Consider the following 23,406-nt stretch of genomic DNA (forward strand, 5'->3'; position numbering starts at 1 on the left):
TGTCGTCGCGTTGCTTCTGTTTCCTCGAGCACCGAAAAAGAGCTCACCGCTCGCGTGCTAAACGCATGATCAGGCGCACGGATGCGCGTGCCCCCCTTAACTTCCTCTGTGAGCGTGTGTGCGATGCGTGCGTTCCGTGTAGCGCATCCGACCGTCTCCGCGCCCGCGCGCGCTCGCACGTTCGCGCCCACATGACGCATCAGCATGAACCCGGTGCTACCGCGCCATCTACCAGCAGGCGCAAGCAGTTGCTGCAACCGCGGCCGCTCATCTGAGCGGCACTACGAGTTGAGTCCGAGAAAGAGAGCGCCTCTCTTCGTCCCCGGGACCGCACGTGCCAAAAGCAACTGGCAATCGGATCTAGAGATCCCATCTCTTTGTTACCGAGTCGTTCGCTTCTAATTTGCAACGCGCAGTGTACTGCATGTGAGAAATAAATGGCGTTTCTTGAAAATGTCAGAAGACTAAGTGCACTTCAGCTTTTCCTGTCCATGGCGTAATTTCCTTCTTATCCTCTTTATTGTTTCGTTTTGGAGGCCGAGCTACACACAGGCTCGCGCCCTTCATATATAACCTAAGATTATAAAATTATTAACTTACAAAAACAAATATTACATTACACAGAATTTTATAAAAATTTATGATCCAAAAAATATTGAATAATCTTCTGTGCTAAGTATTTTACATTCACAATTGCATTTTCATCCTATTTGATTCATTGATCCACCATATATTAATTACATACCTCACAACTCCATCCAATGATAAAAATTTTTTTCTTTATTTTACGAATTTAATGTATACATGTATATAGATATAGAAAAATACAATAAATTACATTCGTACATTCGAAATCGAACACGAAAGTCATCATGCGATTTACATCTCGACATTACTAACTAATGTAATATCGAGTTCATATCGATACGAATTCAGCTTCCTACATTTTTCTCTGACACAAATCTCTCCAGTCTGCTTTCCAACAAATCGGCATCTAATCGATGTTTGCACAGATACTGACCATCCGCAAAAAGAACTGGTATGTCGTTCCTGTACTGATTGTAATACCGCTCGTTTCCTTCTGCGCTAATGTCGACTTCTTCCAATTTGTACCGACCGGTGAAACGTAAGCGCAACTCCTTTTTTAGACCATCACATAGTGGACACGATTGTTTTGTATACAACGTTAATTTTAGCAGAGGTAAAATCGAATTGATCCTACAAATTATACAATAACCTTTTTCCCACTCAGAAATCTCTGATGGCAAAATTCAAAATTGAGGTTTATATATTGAATTGATCCAACTGCCGATATAAAAGTATTTATTTCTATATTATGATAAAATATATATATAACATGGAAAAATATATACAATATTAGAAAAATAAAAAAGTCTTGTTATCTATACAAGGAATGAGAAAAAATATATATGTTCACATATATACATATATATATGTTTGCTTAAAAAATATAACAATATGGTTAACAATATGGTTAACATTCCACTAGATAGAATCAATTTTTTCCTTCTCTGAACTCTATCTTTCAATATTTTTTCAGTGATGTGTGTGCGTGTGTGTATATGTGTGTGTGAATATTATTGTCCCAACCAACAAATTGTAATTTCAATCTACTTTTACTTTATAAACAGCACAGCTATGATTGTCGTTTGTAAACTTACAGTTTTTCAATCAAAATTGATGACGCACCGCCACCACCGTTACAAATCGAAGCGACACCTTTTTCCCCAGCTTTAAGAGCGTGCACCAAATGCACTACGATACGTGCACCTGACATACTGAAACATATATCGTCAATATAATCGATATAATAACATATAATAAATTTGTATATATATATATATATATGTATATATTTATATAATACATATAAAAACACATCCAGTAGTATAGCATACTCCAACGTCCAAAATATATTTGAGAAATCGGGACACATCTAATGAACAAAATTTATACTTCCTGATTCATTCCGTCGTCATATTGTGCAACAATTTCCATTGTTCTAACTTTGTTTCAACCCAACCTGCTAGTTTTTTCCATTTCAATCGTTTCAAAAATAAAAATTTTATTTATTTCTGATAAAAAAATTTTTATTCTTAAAATGATTGATTTTGTCATAAAAATTTTAATTAATTTTATACGACATGAAATAGTATATCATACAACTGCGGAATTCTTCGTCTCAACTGCTAACACGTCGCTCCATTTTGCTCATTCACGGTCAAAAATGTTGAAGCGACATTTCGAATAGCTAAAAAAGTACACACGTGTGTGTGTGTGTGTATATGTATGTGCGCGCGCGCGTGTGCGTGTGCGTGCGTGCGTGCGTGCGTATAGAATACGTACGTATTATATTTGAATAACTTACCCTATGGAGTAAGTTATTCGAATAATAACGGGGGTAATATCTTACCCTATGGGGTGTCCCAACGAAACAGCTCCGCCGTGAACGTTTACCTTGGCAGGATCAATGTCGAGTAATTTTTGATTTGCTACAGCTACTACACTGAATGCTTCGTTAATCTCCCAAAGCGCTACGTCATTCTTATTAACTCCAGCATTTTCGAGCAACTGTGAGAGGTTGCACAGATTGATTATTCCTTCATTCTTCACCAACTCCCTTTCTACTATTTCTACCCTCACTCACAGTTTATCGATATACAACTCACCGATGGTACTGCGAGAGCTGGTGCGATGGGAAAATCTATCGGATCCGTTGCTGCGTCGTGGAAAGCGACGACTCTGGCCAAGGGTTTAAGATTCAATTTTTCGGCTACTTCGCTGCTTGTCATGACTAATGCAGCAGCTCCGTCGTTTAATGTGGATGCGTTTCCAGCGGTAACTGTGCCGTTGTCTTTCTGTATGTGCGAAAGCAAACATGCATTTAGTTGATATGATACAACATGTATTTCAATTTCATGTAATTCATAACGGATTGATCGTGCATATGTTATTTTATGTTATCTTAGTGAGTTGAATTTCACTCCACCTGGAAAACAGTGCTCAGTGTTGAAAATTTTTCAAAGTTGACCCTTTTGTATTCCTCATCTTTGTCGAACATTACATCCGGTTTACCCTTCTTCTGAGGTACACTCACAGGTACCAATTCATCTTTAAATGTATTACTTTCATAAGCCGCTGCGCTACGTTTGTAACTACTGATGGCGTATTCATCCTGCTGCCGACGAGAGATATTTAATTTTTTAGCCGTATTTTCAGCGCAATTACCCATATGGCATTTGTTGTAAACATCCGTCAGTCCATCGAATACGATACCATCCTGTGAGATCAAAGATGATATTATGTGATAGTTGCTATATTTATACTTTTTAACATATTTATGAATATATTTTTTCATGATACGCGCGCGCGTGTGTACGTTACATACAAGTTGAGGTGATAATACCGGATATCTTAAATGGACAGAATTATCGCATCGAAATAAGATAACGCAAAATTGATAAAAGACATAGTTTAACCTCAAGTTTTAATCCACCATATGATGTTGCACCACGAGCTAAATAATATGGCACATTGGACATAGATTCCATACCACCAGCTAGAACAATCTCTTGATGACCGCATTGTAGAGACTGAGAAGCCAGCATGATACTTTTCATGCCACTTGCGCATACTTTATTTACTGTAGTGCATATTGTTGACTTTGGAAGACCTAATAGTGTACAAATTAATCCTGAAGACTCCAGCTAATTATTTAACTATTATTATTCGTTATAACATACACACACACACACATACACATATTGTATATATTAATATAATATAAATTTATAAACATTAATTATTATAAAACTAATTATATTTTTATATTATATAATTTATCGGATATAAATATTAATTATAAAAAAATACAGGTTTTTTGCAGTACCTGCGAATAACGCAGCCTGTCTTGCAGGTGCTTGACCTAAAAAACCTTGACAGACATTGCCCATATATACTTCTTTCACTTGTTCTTTAGCGATACTGGATCTTTCAACAGCTGCCTGTGAAAAGGAATATAATCCTGAGTAAATTGTAATTCCGAGTAAATTCTCAGTGAATTGTAACAATTGTGTCGACTGATGGTTCCAATTCTTACTTGTACAGCTATTGCACCAAGTTTTGTCGCTGAGACTTTTGACAAAGATCCTAGAAATGATCCTATGGGAGTACGTACAGCACTGATTATAACAACATCGTTTAATTTCACTTTGGAACTGTACATGCGGCTGCTGATGAAATGCATCTGAACAAAGAAAATTATAATTTTATTTAACTACTCTCCAGATAATCCGGATAGATTCAACAATTGCAACGTTGATAAATTTGTTTCAACGTATGATAATTATATAGTTTACCTCCTTATTGGAAGTCGTACTTCTAATATTGATAAATTTATGCTCAATCGGTGCGTTTTTACATGAAACGAAAGAATCTAGAAAAGAAAAGTTGCTCTATCCCGCGAAACGAATAATTAATCGTTAAAGTTGATGACTATTTAGGCTAGACGATGTTATACGATATGGGCCAGAGCACAGACTTCTACATAACGCATAATACACAACGCATAAGAGAATCAACCAATCAGAGTTCTTCATTTCTGTCCTGAGGAAGGAAATGAAGAAAACTAATTGGTCTATTCTCTTATGCGTTATGTATTATGTGTTGTGCAAAAACCTGTGCTCTTGTCCACGGTGCGTTCCGTTTCACGCATATGCGCGCATTTATCTACAGGGTGTCTCAGAACTTTGGGACACGAGCTTCGTAGAGACATAGAGCTAAGTGGGAGGAACAAAAAAGTTCTCCTAAATAATGTGAAAATCGTAATAGTTTTTTAATTATAACAGCGCAAAGTTTGGCGTTTTCCACGCCCATAGCCTATAAACGCTCCGCGGCAAGCTGTGTGCGTAGGGACTGAGCGATAACACGTCTCATGCTGATTGTCGCGATGGCGTCTTGGCGCTTTGACGCCGCGCAACGCGAGTCGCGTTACCGCTCAGCCCCCACGCTTACAGCTTGCCGCGGAGCGTCTATAGGCCGCGCTGGGCGTGGAAAACGCCAAACTTTGCGCTGTTATAATTAAAAAAATATTGCGATTTTCACATTATGGTACAAGACTTCTCTGTTCCTCTCACTTAGCTCTACATCCCTACGGAGCCCGTGTGCCAAGGTTCTGCGACACTCTGTATAGTTTATGTTATGTATACTAAAAAAAATGCGCGCATATGCATGAAACGGAACGGAACGCTATTAAAACTTGTGACGTAGTTGTGACATAATGGACGCATATGCAGGAGGTTCGGTGGGACTAAAGCCCTTTGCACAATGCCAAGCAACAGGCAATGAGAATAAAAATAGACCAATCACAATAGATTATTCTTGTAATAGTCGATTGTGATTAGTATATTTTTATTCTTATTGCCTGTTGTCTGGCATTGTGCAAGGGGCCTAAATGCCCCCAACACTGTGCCCATGCAAAAGAACGCGAATTTCAAACATATGTTGATATCTATTAAAACTTCAATTTATATACTAAATCTGAGATTATTAGAATTAAACTGAAGCTGTTATAATTACACTGTTATACTGAGTGTAATATATACATTTATTAACCAAGTCTAGCCTAATTTAAAACCTTTACCTTGAAGGAGGCTTTATTAATCTTTCCAGGATCTGCTATTTTAATATACGATAGACTTATTAATTAGGAAAACGAAAAATTGAAGTAATTTTCCAACAGAATGTAAACCTTGCGTATTCTTGTAAAATTCGTCGCGTATAAACGCATACTGTTTCAAATAGACACATTGTTTTTTCATAAACACAGAAAAAAATTAAATACACAGAAGCATTTTAACAATTAATGTATATATATTGTAATATTATTATTATAACAATATCGTAAAAAGGTATAAGTTAAATTAGATTAAGTCCTTTTAACATTGCGATATTTTTTTGCATGCATATGTGTCCACAGAGCATGTTTATGTCACTATATCGTTGATATAACAAGTTACCTAACCTAAATAGTCGTTAACTTCAACAATATCTTGCTTCGCGGGACAGAGCGACTTTTTTCTTCCATATTCTTTCGTTTCGTGTAAAAATGTGTCGATTAAGCATAAATTTGTCAATATTAGGGGCAAACCTTCTAAACTGTATAATTACTAGATTTTTAATTATATATTCTGAGACAAAATATACATGTATGCACGCGCGTGCGTTGTGTGTGTGTGTGTGTGTGTGTGTGTGTGTGTGTGCGCGTGTGTGTGTAAGGAATGTAATTTGTAATATAGGTTTGTTCGTTTCAGTTTTATTTATAATGATGTTGCTGCAAATGCTAGGCTAGGTTATATACTTGTTTCACTTTATCTTATTGCATTCAAAAGAGTGCAAAAGACTAACCTAATAGCACATAACTTTTATCATTCTTATCATTATATAAAGCAGTTTGATGTTCACGATTAGACAGATGGACCTCAGACAACACAAAACATCCAAAGAACATCTTGGAGGTATCCTGGGGATGTTTTTAGGATGTTGGGATATCCTCAGGATATCCTTAAAACGTCCTTTAGAGGTTTATGCTGACTGAAGATGAATGGATAGATAAAATAATTAAACATTCACAGTTGCACAATCTATGAAATTATATTCTCTAAAATATACAATCATATATAGAGGATGAAGATGTAATTTTTATAATTAATAAATAATAACTTACTTTTGCCGATCTCGTTACTATTGCAATTGTAAAAAATATTTCGGAAAGGAACGCACTACTGTTCATCCAGTGATAACCAGTGATAACCAGTAACTTCATATTTTATTCACACAGATTTCTATTCTAATTCTTAAGCCAGCGGCACACGGTGCTTGTTTTCGTGCTGGATTGCTTGCTGGATGAAAATACTGCGTTCTGATTGGTGCATTTCCATCCATCTTCGGAAATGTACCAATCACAACGCAATATTTTCATCCAGCAAGCAATCCAGCACGAAAACAAGCACCGTGTGCCGCTGGCTTTAGATCATTAAACCATCCACACATACATACGTATATTCATACGTATCACGTGTATATATATATATATATATACATACATACATAGGGTCGCGGCAAATAGTGTGTGCCCGTTGTTTTGCAACTTTCGGAACGCATCTCGACTCGAGAAGAATGAGGGCCAAAGCACAGACTTCTGCATAACGCATAATACACAACGCATAAGAGAATCAATCAATTAGAGTTCTTCATTTCTATCCTAGGAGGGAAATGAAGAAAACTAATTGGTTTATTTGCTTGTGCGTTATGTATTATGCGTTATGCAAAAGCCTGTACTCTTGCCCTCATTCTTCTCGAGTCGGGATGCGTTCCGAAAGTTGCAAAAAAACGGACACACACTATTATGTCTGCGACCGTACGTCTATTGGTCTGTTCTTTTTAGTTGCACTGCTGAACTAGTGCGATAAGTTAGGAATAAGTATGACAACTATAGCTGCGTTCCGATATTCACTGCCAGTGTTGAAAATCTATAACATACGTGATACAAACTATATTTATTTTCTATTCTATTCTAAACTATATATATTTTCAGTACCGATAGTGAATATCGGAACGCAGCCTATATTTTTTTTTACTCCAACTTATTGCACCAGGTTCAGCAGTGCAGCTAAAGAGAACAGACCCATTGCTTTTTAGCACTTTGGCCTAAATGTGATTGGTTGAGGCGTGTAAAAATTAGTACTTTCAGCGCATTTCAAAAGGTGACCATCGTGATGTCGTACGTCTGCGCGTAAAACTGTCTGAGGATTACGTATGAGTGCGTCATCGACCGAAGAAGTAAATTTCTGATACAATATTCCGTAACAATACTCGATATTACGTGACCACGATACATTTAAGCTAAATATTATTGAAGCGAAGTAACGCATGGTGAACTCGTTCGTGAAAGTGTTCTCGCGATAGTTTATCGAGAGTTTATCCGAATTGTGGACATCCAATAGCGGTACGCTTTGAATTCGTATAGGATGAATGTCGAAGAGAACAGACTCAAGACCTTCGAGGAATGGCCAGTTAACGCCGCGGTTGACGCACCGCGAATCGCAAAAGCGGGCTTTTATTACACCGGGCATAGTCTGGAGGTACAGTGTTTCTTGTGTGGCACGACAGTATCCGATTGGAATTACGGCGACCAGGCTATGGCGCGTCATCGACAAGCCCAACCTGCTTGTCCTTTCGTCGTCAATTCGGCTGATACGTGCAACGTGCCATTGATACCGGCGTCAGCTAGCGTATCGATAGAATCATCTGTAACATCATCGTTGCCAGTCACGCGACAATCCAACGTTATCAAGGGTAATCTAGGTGAAGTACAGGAGACCGCTGTACGCAGCACGAACCCTTTGAGAGACTATGGTACTACTTCGCAAAGATTACGATCGTTTGTTAATTGGCCGATATCCTCTGTCGTTTCCCCGGAGCAATTGGCTAAATCAGGTTTCTACTATCTTCAGTTTAGCGACTTGGTGAGAAAATGTTTTGACACATGCTGTTGATATTATTCTAAATCGCGTATTCATCCAGTGCTTTGTTTCAGCTTCGTTTCAATAATAAATAATAAATAAGTTCAATTGTATACTTGTAAGCATGTTAGTTAAGAGATAGGATGTATCTGTATACTTTGTCCAAGACTGCTACTTAACTCCCATGTGTCATTTTATACAAACAACAGGTAGAATGCATCTATTGTGGAGGTGTTTTGACGAAATGGGAAGCTGGTGATGATCCAGATAGTGAACATAGATTACATTTTCCAAATTGTGATTTCTATATGAGATACGAAACCGAAGATGGTACATTGCTGAATTATACTATCAGATTACATTATCACATCCTACACAGTTAGATTAGTATTTTTTATTTATTTTTTTACACCAGTGTATCTTTATACTGTGTGTGTATGTGTGTGTGTATGTATATATGTATGAACGTGCGCGCTAAATTTTAATTTTATGTAATTTGTATGTTCGTACTATGTTTCTACTGCTAAAGTATGTTTGTATATTTGATATACTTACTTGCTATTATTTTATCTTCTCGACAGAAGCGTTAGAATTGGCCAATGTTACTTTAGTATCTGGCGCAACAACAGGCATAACAGAATTAGGAATACAAGTACATACAGCACCTAGCAATCCAAAAAATACAACATACGAAGAGAGACTACGGACTTTTGTAGGATGGCCTACGGATCATAAACAAACACCAGAGATGTTATCAGCTGCTGGATTTTACTATACTGGTTAGAATTATATTATATGTGTTTAATTTTCAAATAACTCCACTGGTATGATATGTTTAATATAAAATGTTTGTTCCAATAATTAATTTTTATCGTATATATGTCAGGGACTCAAGATCAAGTTAGATGTTTCCATTGCGACGGAGGACTACGCAACTGGGAACCAAAAGACGATGTGTGGTCTGAACATGCACGATGGTTTCCAACCTGTACCTTTGTAAATCTTGTGCGTGGACAAGAATTTGTGAAACATTGTATCGATAGTAGACCACCTTTGGATCCTAAGGTGTCTGTTGTGTTTCACTTTGTCGTTATCTTATCGATTTAACTATAAATGAGTAACAAAATATATAATTGTACATGTAGTATGTAACATATTTCTTTGTTTTTGCACAAAGATATTGGGTGAGATATCAGATGAAGATGGTGGGGATGTCGTAGGAACTCTAACTACATCTCTTTCCACAGTTCCACGGTCTGATTTGAATTTGATAACAGATTCTGTAATCGCGAAATTACTAGATACTGCTCCTGCTCTGGCAAGTAGAACAATCTAATTAATTATATATCAATCGTGCATACAGAATTAATTGAATTTCTCTCTTGCACGCTGCAAAATGTTGCAAACTGTTTGGGAACTATTAGGAGTAACGATAAATTTATTTCTTGATATTTTTAAGTTCGTCTAAAATACTAAAAGACATGTTTTACTGCTATTTCTAATACTCGACCAAATGGCTTGTGATACTTTGCTCCGCACGACCTGATTCGATTCATTTTTTTTTTCTTTTTTACGTCAATTGTTAACTGTATAAATTACTTCATGTATCTTTGAATGTAGAGTGCGCTTGAAATTGGGTTATCTGTAGATAGAGTAAAGAGAACTCTAAAAAGAAAAATGGAGGAATGTGGTGTAACTTATACAAATGCCGAAGAACTTATACAGGATGTTCTGCATGATCAAACTATGGAAGATTATAATAGGTATGCGCAAATAGAATTATTACGCATATGCGTAACGTATGGTATGCGCCAAGTACGCTTAATCGGGACATATACAGAAAATTATTTTTTCCTCGATAGTGGTGCTTCTGATTCATCATTTTCGGAGTTGGTTGTGTCAACTGACCGAATTGTTGTGCAAACAACTCATAATTCCACAAATACATTCAACGACGATGAAAAACGCAATATATGTTCAGAAATGAATAACTTGGATGATAAAGAGAAAGACTGCGAAGTTAAAGGACAAGAAAATAGCGGATCCAAAACTGAAGTCTTTGAAGATAAAGAACAGAAAACTGATGCAGTCAATAAAGAGGACGAACTCGAAGGAAAAAAGAATATTAAATCCAATAATATAAGTAAGTGATATATATGTAAAAAATGTTACATAATTTAATGTTGTATATCCGTTCTGTGAATCTGTTATGTATATTTTTTAGTTTTTCTTCGCGTTACTTTTATTCTGATGCTCTTGAAACCACGGTTTTCACTTTTAAAATTATTATCTGAATAAATACTAAAATTATTCAAATAAATTGGAGTGATTGATGATGCTTTCTATAGTGCAATTCTTTGTTTTAAATGATACATGGAGTTATTTTATGAGAATAGATATGTTTTGCATTATAGATATATATAATTTGAATTCTCGGGAAAAAGACATATGCGCACACATATATCGCATAAATGTATTTTGTTATGTTCCGTTTGTCTGTGTCTGTCTGTATGTGTGCGTGCGTACATGTGTGCGCGCGCGTATGTGTGTGTGTGTGTGTGTACACGCAGTAATATGTGCGTATGTGTACACGCACACACATGACATTATTATTATTTTTTCATTTTTATTCTTCTTTCACAGCATTACAAGAGGAGAACAGAAGGTTAAAGGAGGCTCGTTTATGCAAAATTTGCATGGATAATGATGTAGCTATAGTATTTTTACCTTGCGGACATTTGGCAACGTGTATCTTCTGTGCGCCATCTCTTACATTTTGTCCCATGTGTAGAATAATGATACGCGCTAGTGTTCGTACCTTCTTGTCTTAAGTCAAATTTTGACGTACGTGTTATCGTGTATATAGGGTGTCTGACGTAATATATACGTTTGCTCGTGTGCGAGTAAAATTCGTCAAATTGAACGAAAAAATTCCGTGCCATTTTACAAAAAATTCTTATTGTTTGCAAATGGCAAAGATAATTACTGAGATATTTAAAAAAATTTGTGACTTGTCAACAGATTGTTGATAGATTCAGACATCTTGGATGAAATTTCTAAAAGAGCACGTTCCATTGCATCGCGTGTACTCGTGCGCTAATTATCTTTAATCATTAACTGAATAATTATCGTGTTTGCGGAATTATGCAAAACTTTATTCACCAATTTAATGACTTTTACCCGCACGTTGGATCAGACATCTTATATTTTGCAAATATCTTTATAGAAATTTTACGACAATAACGCAGTTATATATCAACTGAAACTGCGTCGCGATGGATTATATATTGGTTGATTCTACTACTGATATTTGACAATAATTCTCTGATTCTTTCTTTCTAAAGTATTATATTTATTTCACAACACGTTACTGTGTTCGTTTCCATTGCTCCCAAGCTTAATTAATGTTTCAATAATATCAATAGATAAATGCAGTTCTTTTATGCACATATCTATTTTTTTTCCTTGATTCTTTGTTCTCCTGTGTCTAATTTATTAGATATAGTTATATCTATCTTGTGTATATATAAATCAACGAGATGTTTCAGCATGATGGTGCCAATTATAAAAAAAACATACCGTGGCATTTAAGGTGTTGATAAAGAATTAGTCTTTATTTCGTTAATAACACAGTTTGTTAAAGATATATGCAATGAACCGAGCAAGCGATAAACAGAGTATGTTGTTCGTTTGAGTTTTAATAATTTATATATTTAATTTAAAGACACAGTAACTGACAATATTACGTAAAGCCTACCTAAATTATGCAAATTATGACTTTTCCTGAAGTAGAATTTTATTTAAGATGTCCATTGCTTCTTAAATGTACCTTAAACTTACGAATAGCTATTGTTATAACTTCTATTCTTGTATTCAATTGCCAAGATATTTCGTTATAAAATATCATAGTATGTGAGATATTGATATATAAATTTATTATTAACTGGTTGAAATAGTTTATCATCTGACGAAATAGCGCAATTTTTATGGTATGATATGATATGTATTACGTTTATATATATCTCAGGTATTAATGATACTAAAGTTAGAGGGAAATTTATATCTTAAAACATATGTACAAAGGTTATATCCATTTTGTTCTTATAATTGTAAGCAGATGTATGGAAGTTGATTTGATTTCATAATAAGCTTTCTAAATGGTGTTTCTTAATGGAGTAAGCGATCCGAGATATATTGTCGCAGCCTAATTGACACTAACCCAATGACACGAATATCGGACTGAAATAAAAATTAGTTTGTTGTTTGTATAGTACAATGACCGACAGGTCTTGACATATCTATCTGTCGCATACAAAAAATTTTAGTACAATTTTACGTAGCTGAAACCCTAACCTTAAGGGATTTTGAATCCCTAAAGAAGTATTTCTATTAAAGTGATAACATTTGTACTTTACGTTGCTATATTCTATTATTTATTTTGTATTAAGGCTCCTGGTCCCTTGCTGTAGAATTCTTGATCGATGGCGCCAGAAACGAGAAAATTGCTTAAAATTCTTGCGTGCCATTTCCGAATAGAAAGATATTTCTATAAAAAAACATTCCAAGTCGATAGAGTATGTTTGTAAAATGTTTCGAATATTATGTTTCTCTCTTAAAGATTAATTACAAACGTAAAATGTTTGTAATATGAGATTGGTCATACAGAATGATTGTGCGTGTGACTAGACCTCGTGTTACAATTATTTTACGACTGTGATTGACCTTTAAGGGAGAAATATAGTATTCGGAACATTTTACAAGTATGCTCTATCAATGTAAAATAATCTTTCATATAAATATTGTTTCATTCATAAATGACACGCAAGAATTTTCAGCGTGCAATTATTTACCACTATCCGATATGGCCGCGGTGAACATCCACAAGAGACTCAATTTTAATTAACTTATTACACAGTTCTTATATGTATATTCAACTTTCCTGTCTTATATGCTTGTTGATTAATTTATATAAAATCATCACTCAATGCGATAAATAATTTATATTACTTTTATATAATTAATTTATATGTCGTGTACGAACTTTGAAATACATGATGCAAGTAACAGCTACTTGCGACGATATAAACAACGATTTTACAAGAAATTGAGTTTGTTTCAAATTAATGAAATCAAAAATTGTGAGGTACGTTGATTTCAGATTAAAATATTTGGTGATATTAACTTTTGACGCAATTACCCAACCCTCCCCTCCCTCCCGCGCTCAGTGTTATAAAAGCTATAATATACAGAGAAATGTTATTACACTTGCAGAATATATTATGATATTAGTTATTAAGCTTAAAAATATCTCTTCGGTATTAATGACGTTAAGAGATTTTATGAAGATGTATCAGATATATATATATATATATATATATATATATATATCGCACAATTAAAAAATAGATAAGTAAGAAAATGTCAATTGTATTATTCTTTAGTAGTCACAGCTACGTAGATGTAACAAATATGTGTAACATTATTTATTTTATTTTTCAATAAAAATTGCACATGTTATATACATATGCGTATACCAAACAAGTTATCAGAAACGTTATGAAGGAAACAATTTCTTTGGTGTTAATTCCCACCATATGTTGCATGATAAAACCTATGGTTAGTCTCAGAAGTAATATTAGAGATAAGTTTTCTACTTGTTATCGATGTTGTGTTCGTTAGTGACTACGTAATATCATTGAGCGATCAAATTATCCGACAGCACTAGTGTAAGTAATACATACAAACGTCCATAACCATACTTGGTTAGGTACTTGAGTTTAAAAAAATTATTTGGTTAAGAATGTCATAAAAATAGAAAAGTATAGTTGTTTGGTGTGATACAGTGATATATTAATGAATATAGGTATGACATATATTGATGTCGCGAACGCGATATCATCAATGTGTATGTATGTGCACATGCCCTTGCGTGTGTGTGCGTGCGTGCGTATATATGCGAAACAACAAATTCACTTGTAAACAGAAACGAAATCATATGTTACAAAAAAAATATTCTTTTTATATGCGAAAATGTCGCAGACAATGCTACAAGATATAGGTTTATTTATCGCGATAAATCGATACGTCTCTTTATTTTCTTAAGTGTAAAATTATTTTCTAAATTATTATTATAATCTAAATTATTTTCTTAAGTTTTTCCATATGTTGAATCACTCTTTAATTATCATTTAGCACGGAATTTTCTTGAGTTATTATCCTTAGAATATGGTTACACACATTGGCTCAAATACTTGGATAATAAAATATATATTGCTACAATCATGATGACTAGTTGCGACAAAAATACATCATTGTGACGAATATAACGTCAAATATTCCATATAAGGATATAATGATTATAATATATTATTTGTATAATAAAGTATTTATTTATGATATAAATTATTTTACGAAGACAAATAAAAACATTCACACGATTCATCTTATGACGGCAACAGACAGGATTCCGTCCTGTCATCCGTCGAGACATTCTTTAGCACTTTTGCATTGGTATATTCACAGTACCAGTGACCGTTATATCTCAATTATTTTTATCAAAAGCGTGAATTTTACCGAGATTTCACGAATTTTTGTCTCACTGACGAGCAGCGCGAATCCATACATACATACATAGCTTTAGTCTTATTGGGGATTATGACTTTAGGCAGTGAGGGAACACTTTTCGTCGGAAAGTCGTACACTTAACGATTTGTTATTATATCTACTATATATAGATATCGGATTTTAGCATTGTAGCTTTTGATGCAAAGTCTAATGAGGAATAATATACTTTTCTATAAAAATATTTTCATCCAAATATATATAGTATAAATGGAATACTTATAGAAAATATTGTGTCGTCGGATGAGAGAGAGAGAGAGAGGGAGGGAGGGGGGAGAGAGAGGGAGGGAGGGAGGGGGGGAGAGAGAGAGAGAGAGAGAGAGAGAGAGAGAGGAGTTCCTTTCAGCGTCGTTTGTCTCGTTCAATAATTTTGTTGGAGAAATATCTTGTTCTTTTTTACTTCAACTCCGTTTTATCTTCGAAACGTTTTGACGTTTTGACATTTCTATTCGATGAAAGTTACGTCTTCTATTTGCATTGTGCATATTGCTTCGTTTTTTTAACTTTTGCAGAGAAACTTAAGAGAAAAATAATCAGTGGTAGTATTTGAAATTATCCCAGTTATCGGAACTCACTCCATGACCGTTACAAAAGATTTCCCGTCGAGTTTCCATTAAAATTTCCGATGGAAATCTCATGAAAAAATTGCTCATCACCGGAACGTGTTAATTTAGCACCTCTTTTTCTTTTGTTTCTTGTAGCAAAGAGAAAGATCTTTACGTCGTTCTGTGAGAAGAACGACCGTCTACTGTTCCAGGTCGTCGCGTGATCACTCGGTGCTGATTCCCCTACTCTCTACCCATGCGAAATTCGAAGGTAGGAAAACGCCGGCATTTTACCAGAGCTGCGAGCGAACATTTTCCCATCGACGGTTTGTCAGTCAGGCGGTTACCACCTCGAGTGTGTGGTAAAACGGAACGATTCGCGTGTTGAGTGGGGACGAACGTTTGAACAAGTTGAACGAATCGCTATCCGTTGCTGTCAGTTACCAGGTGAGTAACAGTGTGAGCTTTGACAACATTTCCGAGACGGCGAAACCATCTCGTGTGTCGAGTTGTCGTATATCGTTTTCTATCCAACGAAAATCATCATGTTGAAAGCGATATTAATAGTTCCATTCGTGTTAACAACATAGAGGAGACCTTGAAACTTCCAACAAAGTACGTCAACGATATAACGAGCTCGCGGGAAAAAGAAGTCATAAAACCGAGGACTCAGGCATAAATAATACAGTTGGTGGTGGTATCGACAAGTAAGTTGTACACTGCGTTAGTGGGGGAAATTGCAGAGAACAAGTGTAAATAGATATAGATAAGATTGCGCGATGATTCCTTACCTCGCTGCCGTTGTTTTCACGTGGCTTATCATGTGGCGGATTGCGAATTGCGACTTTCCGCGAAAGTCTTTCGATGTCTCATACAACTGTTTCTTTGTATCGAACGAGCAATCGATGCTATCGTCGTCATCGTTGTATTTTCTTTGTCCACTTCCGCTCAAATAAACAGCACGAGAATATTATAAATAATTCATAAACACACACACACATACACACACACACACACACACACACACATCACGCATATATAGTAATGGCTACGAAACGCGATGGATCAAGTCAAGTACACTGATGTAATCTATCGAAATTTTCCAGTCGTTTTTCGGATATTATTTCAAGCTGATCAAAAGATCAGTCACCGTGGTGATATAATCATATGCACTCGTATTAATCACGAGAGGTATTTGTTGCATATACATCTATATGCAATTATACACTAATTTAACTTTGACTCGTTCTCAGGTTCTCAGGTTATATTCGGCAACAATAGAAATTAAATGGTTACTAGATTTTATGACAATCTATCGGCGAGTATATAGACCGGCTTACCGGTAGATTAAATCTGTTGTCAATATATAAATTTTTGACTCTCCGGTCTTTTAAACTATTGTTCTTGGATAATATTAGACTTGTGTTTTCGTATGATTCAATTGCCTCGATATTTTCAGAATGAATCTACACTTCTCTGAATCGTCACGCACAGCTGCGTCACGCACAGTGCTGCCTCTGTCTCTCTCTTTCTCTCTCTCTCTCTCTCTCTCTCTCTCTCTCTCTCTCTCTCTCTCTCTCTCTCCCCCCCCCTCTCTCTCTCTCTCGTACAGCTTGATATACAAACATTCCATATCTACCGCTTTATTACAATCTACCTTTATCTAAGTCGAGAAAATTTTTTTTCGATATTTGTCGGTATTTGTTAGTATCTTAATTATTAGTAAAATGACAATACCGTGATACTCGTGGTTATTGGTATTTTGTTATTCCACCGAGATAAATGGAATAGTGTCAATTTATTGCTGTGTCGCGAGAGATATCTATTTTTTAATAACTTCAAGTACCGAGACAAACACCTTTGATAGAATGTAGATAATGAGAATACTGTCACTCACGTAATTAATCGGTTCGAAAAATTGTTTGATATTTATTTTGGCACAACAGTAGAAAAAAAGTCATTCCATGAACATCCACCAAAGATATAACTCAGAAAGCAAGAATGATGCGTACAACTAGAATCTTTCGATTCGTGTACATCATTCCTGAACAAGTATAAAAACGATGTTAAAGAACGTTGAATATTTAAATGTTAAGTATGAAATATATATTATATATATATATATATAAAGGTACAGCAACAGCTTAATGGCAAAAAATAACATTTAATTCTGACAAAAGATGAAAAAGATACAACAGATATGTATGTATATTCGAGGTCATTTGAAGTCACACGATGACATGCAGCAAAATAAAAATGAACAAAAAATAATCGGCCAAAAATATATATATGGCCTACATAGCCTTTAGATCTTCATTTTCCGATTCTAATCGTCGCTTTAATTTTTTTTCCCTCCTAAGAATAATTACTTGTTATCTGTGATGAAAATTACTTATAATTCATCCAGTAGATTCATGAATTGATATTTGCTTGTAAATGATAATCGTATTTGAGAATTTCGTTCTTTACGATATTGTGTGATCAATTTTGAATCAAGACTGTAATCTTTCCGAAAACAGATGAGATAACAATATTGATGATACATGTTTTAATGTTGAAAATATTGTTCATTTCCGCATGTTTTTATCATATATTTCTCACAAACATTATGACGCTTCCGGCAAGTGTAATAATTAGAAATCTATGCAATCGAGAAGAGTGATAAACGCCGATAGAGCTGCAGTAACAGAATAGGTGTCTAAGCGTGCAGACGAAAGTGCCGCGAGTATAATAAATATCTAACGTGAGTTATCTAACGCAATTAATTAATCATATGTGTCCTGAATACACGAGACGATACAAATATCGAAGAGGTGTGGTCTGTGTGTATCTGTATATACATATACATATTTATACCTCATTATTTCATATATGTCTATACACATACGCACGCACAGGACCTTTTTATTCAATTTGACCTAATCTATTAGTAGACGAAAGTTTTATATGTATTATCAAAGACCCTGTATAAGCATAAGCTTGAAAATCATGGCAAAGCCTGAGAAATAAATGTTGAGACATGTATGACACCTGGTGTCGTAGCATAACTGAAATATCTATCGAGCAGTCCTTGTTAAGTTTAGAGGTTTCCTAACTTTTTCTATCATCGGTGAATTAGGCTTGTATTCCGCTGTATTTTGGCTTGCTTTGGTAGAGCTAGACTCGCAACTTTGTCATAATTGCAAATTTTTGTATCCCATATTCCACAATGTGCTCTTTGAAGTGGGAGCTGTTCGATTGATTCTTAAACAAAATGTCGTTTTCTATACCTTGTTGCAGATCCTTACGAAGGCACGTTTACGAAACAACGTCCCACTTCAGAGATGACCAGTGGAATGATAGAATGTAGGGATTTGGGAGCAAACCTGAAGAATGTTACACCTACACCGAAATTAATGTCAAACACCGATGAATTAACAGTAGGTGTTGACGATGTGGACTATACGGATTTTCGGTTTGAGGCTGCAAGATTGGACAGTTATGCCAATTGGTCTACGTCGTATGTAAAACCCAAGACACTCGCAGCCGCTGGTTTTTATTATACTGGTAAAGAGGACGCCGTGAGATGCTTCGAATGCCGCTTGGCATTGCGTAAGTGGTCGCCAGACGACAATCCTTGGGTGGATCATCAGCGATTTTCCGACAAGTGTAGATTCATCCGCGGTATTCCTTGCGGGAACGTACCGATTGGTGTCGATCCCGATACGATACCGCTACCAGAATTGAGGAGTCGTGATTTATGCGGCGTGTACGGTATACAATATCGACCTAATGCCGTTGTCGATGTTCCCGTCGACGTCTATTTCGAGAACACCAAGACACCGAATACGATCAGTCTCGGCGAATTGCAAAGCGCGAAATATCCCGAATATGCCAACATTAGCGACAGAATATCTACTTTTGAAACATGGCCAGAGACGAAGGTCCAAACGAAGGAACAACTGACGGAAGCTGGCTTTTATTTCGCCAAAAAAGGGGATCGAACCATCTGTTACTATTGCGGGGGAGGTTTGGAGGACTGGGAGCCAAACGACGTGCCTTTGCAGGAGCACATAAAATGGTTTTCCAAGTGCAAATACGCCTTAAACAAGCTGGAAGCTCAGAATACGAACTCATTCGTGTCATCTCGCATATGATATCACCAGAGAAAACAAGGTCGGTCACTACGCTATTTTGACAACTGTCTAAAAATTGCTTTAATAACTCGCATAATAATACAGTAACAAGATAAAAGAGATACGGCTTGTGAATGATATATCGTATCTATTGGATGATTTGAATTTATCGTATATTAAACTTACAGCCGGTCCAGAATAGGTTGCGAACGTCCAGTTGCGAGTTACGAAGGATGGCGACTACTAGTTGCAAGGTGCTGTTTCCAGTTTCCAGTTGCACGAGACAGTCGCCGCAGTTGCTAAAAGAGAGTTAAAAGTTGGGTAAAGCCCGGTCCAGAATAGGTTGCGAACAGTTGCGAGTTGCGAATTGCGAAGGATGGCAACTACTAGTTACAAAGTGCTATTTTCGGTTGTAAGAGACAGTTGCGATTGCCGGTTGCCGTCGCCGGTTGCCAAGAAGTTAAAAGTTGGCCAACTCTCCTTCAGCAACCGCAACTGTTTTACGATCGAAAATAACACTTTGTAACTAGTAGTCGCCATTCTTCGCAACTCGCAATTGGGTGTTTGCAACCTATTCTGGACCAGGCTTAACTCTTTTCTAGCAACCGCGACTGTCTCTTGCGACTAGAAGAATTGCACCTTGCAACTAAGTAGTTGCCATCCTTCGCAACTCGCAACTGGGCGTTTGCAGTCTACAGGGTGGGTGATTATAAGTTGCCAACCCGAAATGTGAAGGTAGATTGGGTTAATATAAACATAAAAGTCCCATACCGTTTTGCGAGATTCGCAATAATTATCGAGTTATTAATGACAGAAATCTGAGGAATGGGAGCATGCCGACATAGATGATTGGAGGAAGAAGCGTTGCAGCTACTCAGGCCACAGTGCGGCCCACTCGACCTAGCAACTGTTGACGGCGTGCGGCGAGACGTAGGTCCGGCGAGATAAAGCAACGAATAGCAGCGCATTGTTTTTCCCCTCGCCGCGCATCGGCAACAGTTTCTGGATCAACTGGGCCGCGCTGCGGCCTAAGCAGCTGCAACGCTTCTCCAATCATCTGTGTCGGCGCGCTCCCATTCCTCAGATTTCTGTCATTAATAACTCGATAATTATTGCGAATCTCGCAAAACGGTATGGGACTTTTACGTTTATCTTAACCCAATCTACCTTCACATTTCGGGTTGGCAACTTATAATCACCCACCCTGTATAGCCTTCTGGACTGGCCATTAAGGTACACTTGGTTTCAGGAATCCCTAGACAAGATGTCAACAGGTCGAAAGAAAAATCCGAAAATGACAATGAATGGAATATAACACTGAGCCATTCTCGAGAATGTAAGGAATTTTACTGTAAATTATTAAGGAACTGGCATACATAAGACAACACTTCGAATGAGGAGGAAACGTGGTGTTCGTTACAACGATGGTGTTCATAGAATTCGATTACGCTGGTAGAAAAATGTGCATTGTGTGTGATAATAGAGAAATGAAAAACGTATATTGCGCAATCATTGCGTCTTCTGTGTAAAACTTATGAGGAATGTGCGACATATGTTTCATTGGACCAACGTAAAATTTCACGAGTTTACATTAGAAAACGCATGGACAATTCTGTCGATAACAGTTTTTATCACAATCAACTGGATACATTTGATTATTTTGGACACCTGCTATAGTCTGGTGTGATCTACAACGTGATCGGCTCGTAATGACGCTCAATGACATGACTCATGGCGCATTAATCTAAAGGTATATAGATACGCATACACACACATCGTACGACAGAGTCTTTTGTGATGAAATTAAAAATCGTATATGCATCCCAAATTAGGCAATTTGGGATATATATATATATATATATATATATATATATAATTTAGAGCGATTTAACGTAATAAAATTAATAATGTAATGAAATTATACCAATAAGGGAATCACACACGGTAATGTCTTTTTTTTTTTTTTTTTCAAGTTAATATCATATAATAAACGATTTTGTATGCCTTCTGACGTGCATACTGATCACGGCACGCTGTAAGCAACTCATTCACTGCATAAATCGCATTGGCAGACTTATATTGGAAGGTATGAAATCGAGCATCGTGTAACGTTAACTTTAGCGTGATAAACGTAGGGAAAATAAATTGACCTGTGTCCAAGATTTTCATGCTACGTGCTTTGGTATTCGAGAAACTGAGAACTCGATTTCCGTATAAATTTACAGCGTTAAAAAGCCGATTAGATTTGATGATGGCGTATTCTTCCCTTCGATGTATTTCTGATTATAGCACAAAATACGATAAATATTTTATCTGTCGACTGTATTGATACATCATCAGTATTACAATAATAAATAATATGTCGCAATTTTTATTAAAGCATGTAATACCTCGCAAGTAAATATATCTATGTTATTACAAATTGTTAATTGTCTTTAAGATCGAAACTGATTTGATCGAGATGTATGCAATTTAGATACCTTTGGTACATTTATATTTCATGTTTATATATATATATACACGCACACACGCACATTTAATTCTTTACATATAGGGAGTGTCTGGTACAAGATGTAACACGCTCGTGTGCAGATAGGATATATTAAATTGAGCTTCGAGACATTAACCCGTAACTGCTGTGAAGCCATTTTAAGTACGCGCGCACTGTTCACCGGTCAAATTGACCGGTAGAAAACGGAATTGATGAATATCTTGACAAATAACACAACCACACAACTGCGCGTATATCAGTCGACTGACATTCAGAATGTAAGAAAATACACTGACGGATGAATACGCAACTAGAAAATTAACCGCGTTATTTAAATTTCAAATAGTGCAATGGTCAAATTGACCGGAGAACAGCAGTTACGGATTAATGAAAGATTGATGAATGAGTGTGTTATGTGGTGCATAGACTCTGTAAGGGCCACCGCACACAAAATGACGTAAATGCATATCTCGACCGCTGCCAACTGATGGTCAGTGCTGCTAAGAGACATTATCAGCTATTTTCAATATAAGATCACAATCAGAATTTGTTCCATCGCGTTTCGTGTATTAGCGTACAATCAACTTACACACATACAACACAAACTTACACACAACACAACACAAATACAAAAGACAGACTAATTAATGCGTGTGATGCGGTGAGATGAGCTCTGTAGGCACAATTTCATTCAAAATGTTTCAAACTTGTTGACTATCTTATTTAAGCCACATTACAGAGCGGGTCCCACCGCATCACGCATGATAATTGGCTAATTTTGTTTCGTTAATATCTTGACATTTTAATTTACAAAACGATATGAAGGATTTTGCTGTGCAGTTTAATGAGCCTCACACCTGTACATGAGCGATTGGACACTTAAATCCAGATACCCTGAATGTGTGCATGCGTGCACCTTATGTGCAGTGCATGTTTTCCTTTGTTATTTATCTAGTAAGAAATAAGTTTCTATATATATATATAAACATAAAAATTTGGCGTATAAACAGAGTGTATAAACAAAGCGGAATAGAATATATAAAAATAATTACATGTAACAAAGTTGATTGAAAAAACGCAAGAATTATAAT

The 23,406-nt window shown here is 36.1% G+C and overlaps 3 protein-coding genes across 10 annotated transcripts; 2 read left to right on the forward strand and 1 right to left on the reverse strand.

Annotated features, from left to right (window-relative positions):
* Nucleotides 1-854: 854 nt before the first annotated feature.
* On the reverse strand, nucleotides 855-6,874 carry Acat1 (Acetyl-CoA acetyltransferase 1). 6 transcript variants are annotated; one of them, XM_025299165.1, is made up of 9 exons: nucleotides 6,746-6,874; nucleotides 4,121-4,267; nucleotides 3,911-4,025; nucleotides 3,501-3,715; nucleotides 3,011-3,301; nucleotides 2,691-2,879; nucleotides 2,435-2,592; nucleotides 1,683-1,799; nucleotides 855-1,218 (listed from the first exon to the last, which is right to left on the reverse strand). In XM_025299165.1, the coding sequence occupies exons 1-9, from the start codon at nucleotides 6,842-6,844 to the stop codon at nucleotides 933-935; spliced, it is 1,617 nt and encodes a 538-aa protein (XP_025154950.1). In that variant the 5' UTR covers nucleotides 6,845-6,874; the 3' UTR covers nucleotides 855-932. The 6 variants fall into 6 exon arrangements, with proteins under 6 accessions (XP_025154950.1, XP_025154952.1, XP_025154951.1 ...); XM_025299167.1 differs by lacking the exon at nucleotides 6,746-6,874 and adding an exon at nucleotides 4,380-4,595 and having other exon boundaries at nucleotides 858-1,218; XM_025299166.1 differs by having other exon boundaries at nucleotides 859-1,218; nucleotides 3,501-3,694.
* An 829-nt stretch (nucleotides 6,875-7,703) lies between these two features.
* On the forward strand, nucleotides 7,704-12,719 carry Diap2 (Death-associated inhibitor of apoptosis 2). The gene is made up of 8 exons (XM_011139352.3): nucleotides 7,704-8,546; nucleotides 8,753-8,873; nucleotides 9,125-9,322; nucleotides 9,430-9,608; nucleotides 9,721-9,861; nucleotides 10,164-10,306; nucleotides 10,406-10,686; nucleotides 11,187-12,719. The coding sequence occupies exons 1-8, from the start codon at nucleotides 8,049-8,051 to the stop codon at nucleotides 11,372-11,374; spliced, it is 1,749 nt and encodes a 582-aa protein (XP_011137654.1). The 5' UTR covers nucleotides 7,704-8,048; the 3' UTR covers nucleotides 11,375-12,719.
* A 3,190-nt stretch (nucleotides 12,720-15,909) lies between these two features.
* Nucleotides 15,910-21,119, forward strand: LOC105182142 (death-associated inhibitor of apoptosis 1). 3 transcript variants are annotated; one of them, XM_011139349.3, is made up of 4 exons: nucleotides 15,911-16,156; nucleotides 16,300-16,416; nucleotides 18,989-19,864; nucleotides 21,074-21,119. In XM_011139349.3, the coding sequence occupies exon 3, from the start codon at nucleotides 19,033-19,035 to the stop codon at nucleotides 19,843-19,845; it is 813 nt and encodes a 270-aa protein (XP_011137651.1). In that variant the 5' UTR covers nucleotides 15,911-16,156; nucleotides 16,300-16,416; nucleotides 18,989-19,032; the 3' UTR covers nucleotides 19,846-19,864; nucleotides 21,074-21,119. The 3 variants fall into 3 exon arrangements, with proteins under 3 accessions (XP_011137652.1, XP_011137651.1, XP_025154977.1); XM_011139350.3 differs by lacking the exon at nucleotides 16,300-16,416 and having other exon boundaries at nucleotides 15,910-16,156; XM_025299192.1 differs by lacking the exons at nucleotides 15,911-16,156; nucleotides 21,074-21,119 and adding an exon at nucleotides 20,013-20,547 and having other exon boundaries at nucleotides 16,231-16,416.
* Nucleotides 21,120-23,406: the final 2,287 nt, after the last annotated feature.

This window comes from Harpegnathos saltator, unplaced genomic scaffold (genome assembly GCF_003227715.2).
Source record: "Harpegnathos saltator strain DR-91 unplaced genomic scaffold, Hsal_v8.6 scaffold254, whole genome shotgun sequence".
NCBI lineage: Eukaryota > Metazoa > Arthropoda > Insecta > Hymenoptera > Formicidae > Harpegnathos > Harpegnathos saltator.

Coding starts and splice junctions, on each gene's coding strand:
- Diap2 (XM_011139352.3), top strand. CDS start 8,049: ATGAATGTCGAAGAGAACAGACTCAAGACCTTCGAGGAATGGCCAGTT. Junction 8,547..8,752: donor ATCTTCAGTTTAGCGACTTG/GTGAGAAAATGT, acceptor TACAAACAACAG/GTAGAATGCATCTATTGTGG. Junction 9,323..9,429: donor TGCTGGATTTTACTATACTG/GTTAGAATTATA, acceptor TATATATGTCAG/GGACTCAAGATCAAGTTAGA.
- LOC105182142 (XM_011139350.3), top strand. CDS start 19,033: ATGACCAGTGGAATGATAGAATGTAGGGATTTGGGAGCAAACCTGAAG.
- Acat1 (XM_025299165.1), bottom strand. CDS start 6,844: ATGAAGTTACTGGTTATCACTGGTTATCACTGGATGAACAGTAGTGCG. Junction 3,716..3,910: donor ACAGGCTGCGTTATTCGCAG/GTACTGCAAAAA, acceptor TGGAGTCTTCAG/GATTAATTTGTACACTATTA. Junction 1,800..2,434: donor TCGTTGGGACACCCCATAGG/GTAAGATATTAC, acceptor TATATGTTTCAG/TATGTCAGGTGCACGTATCG.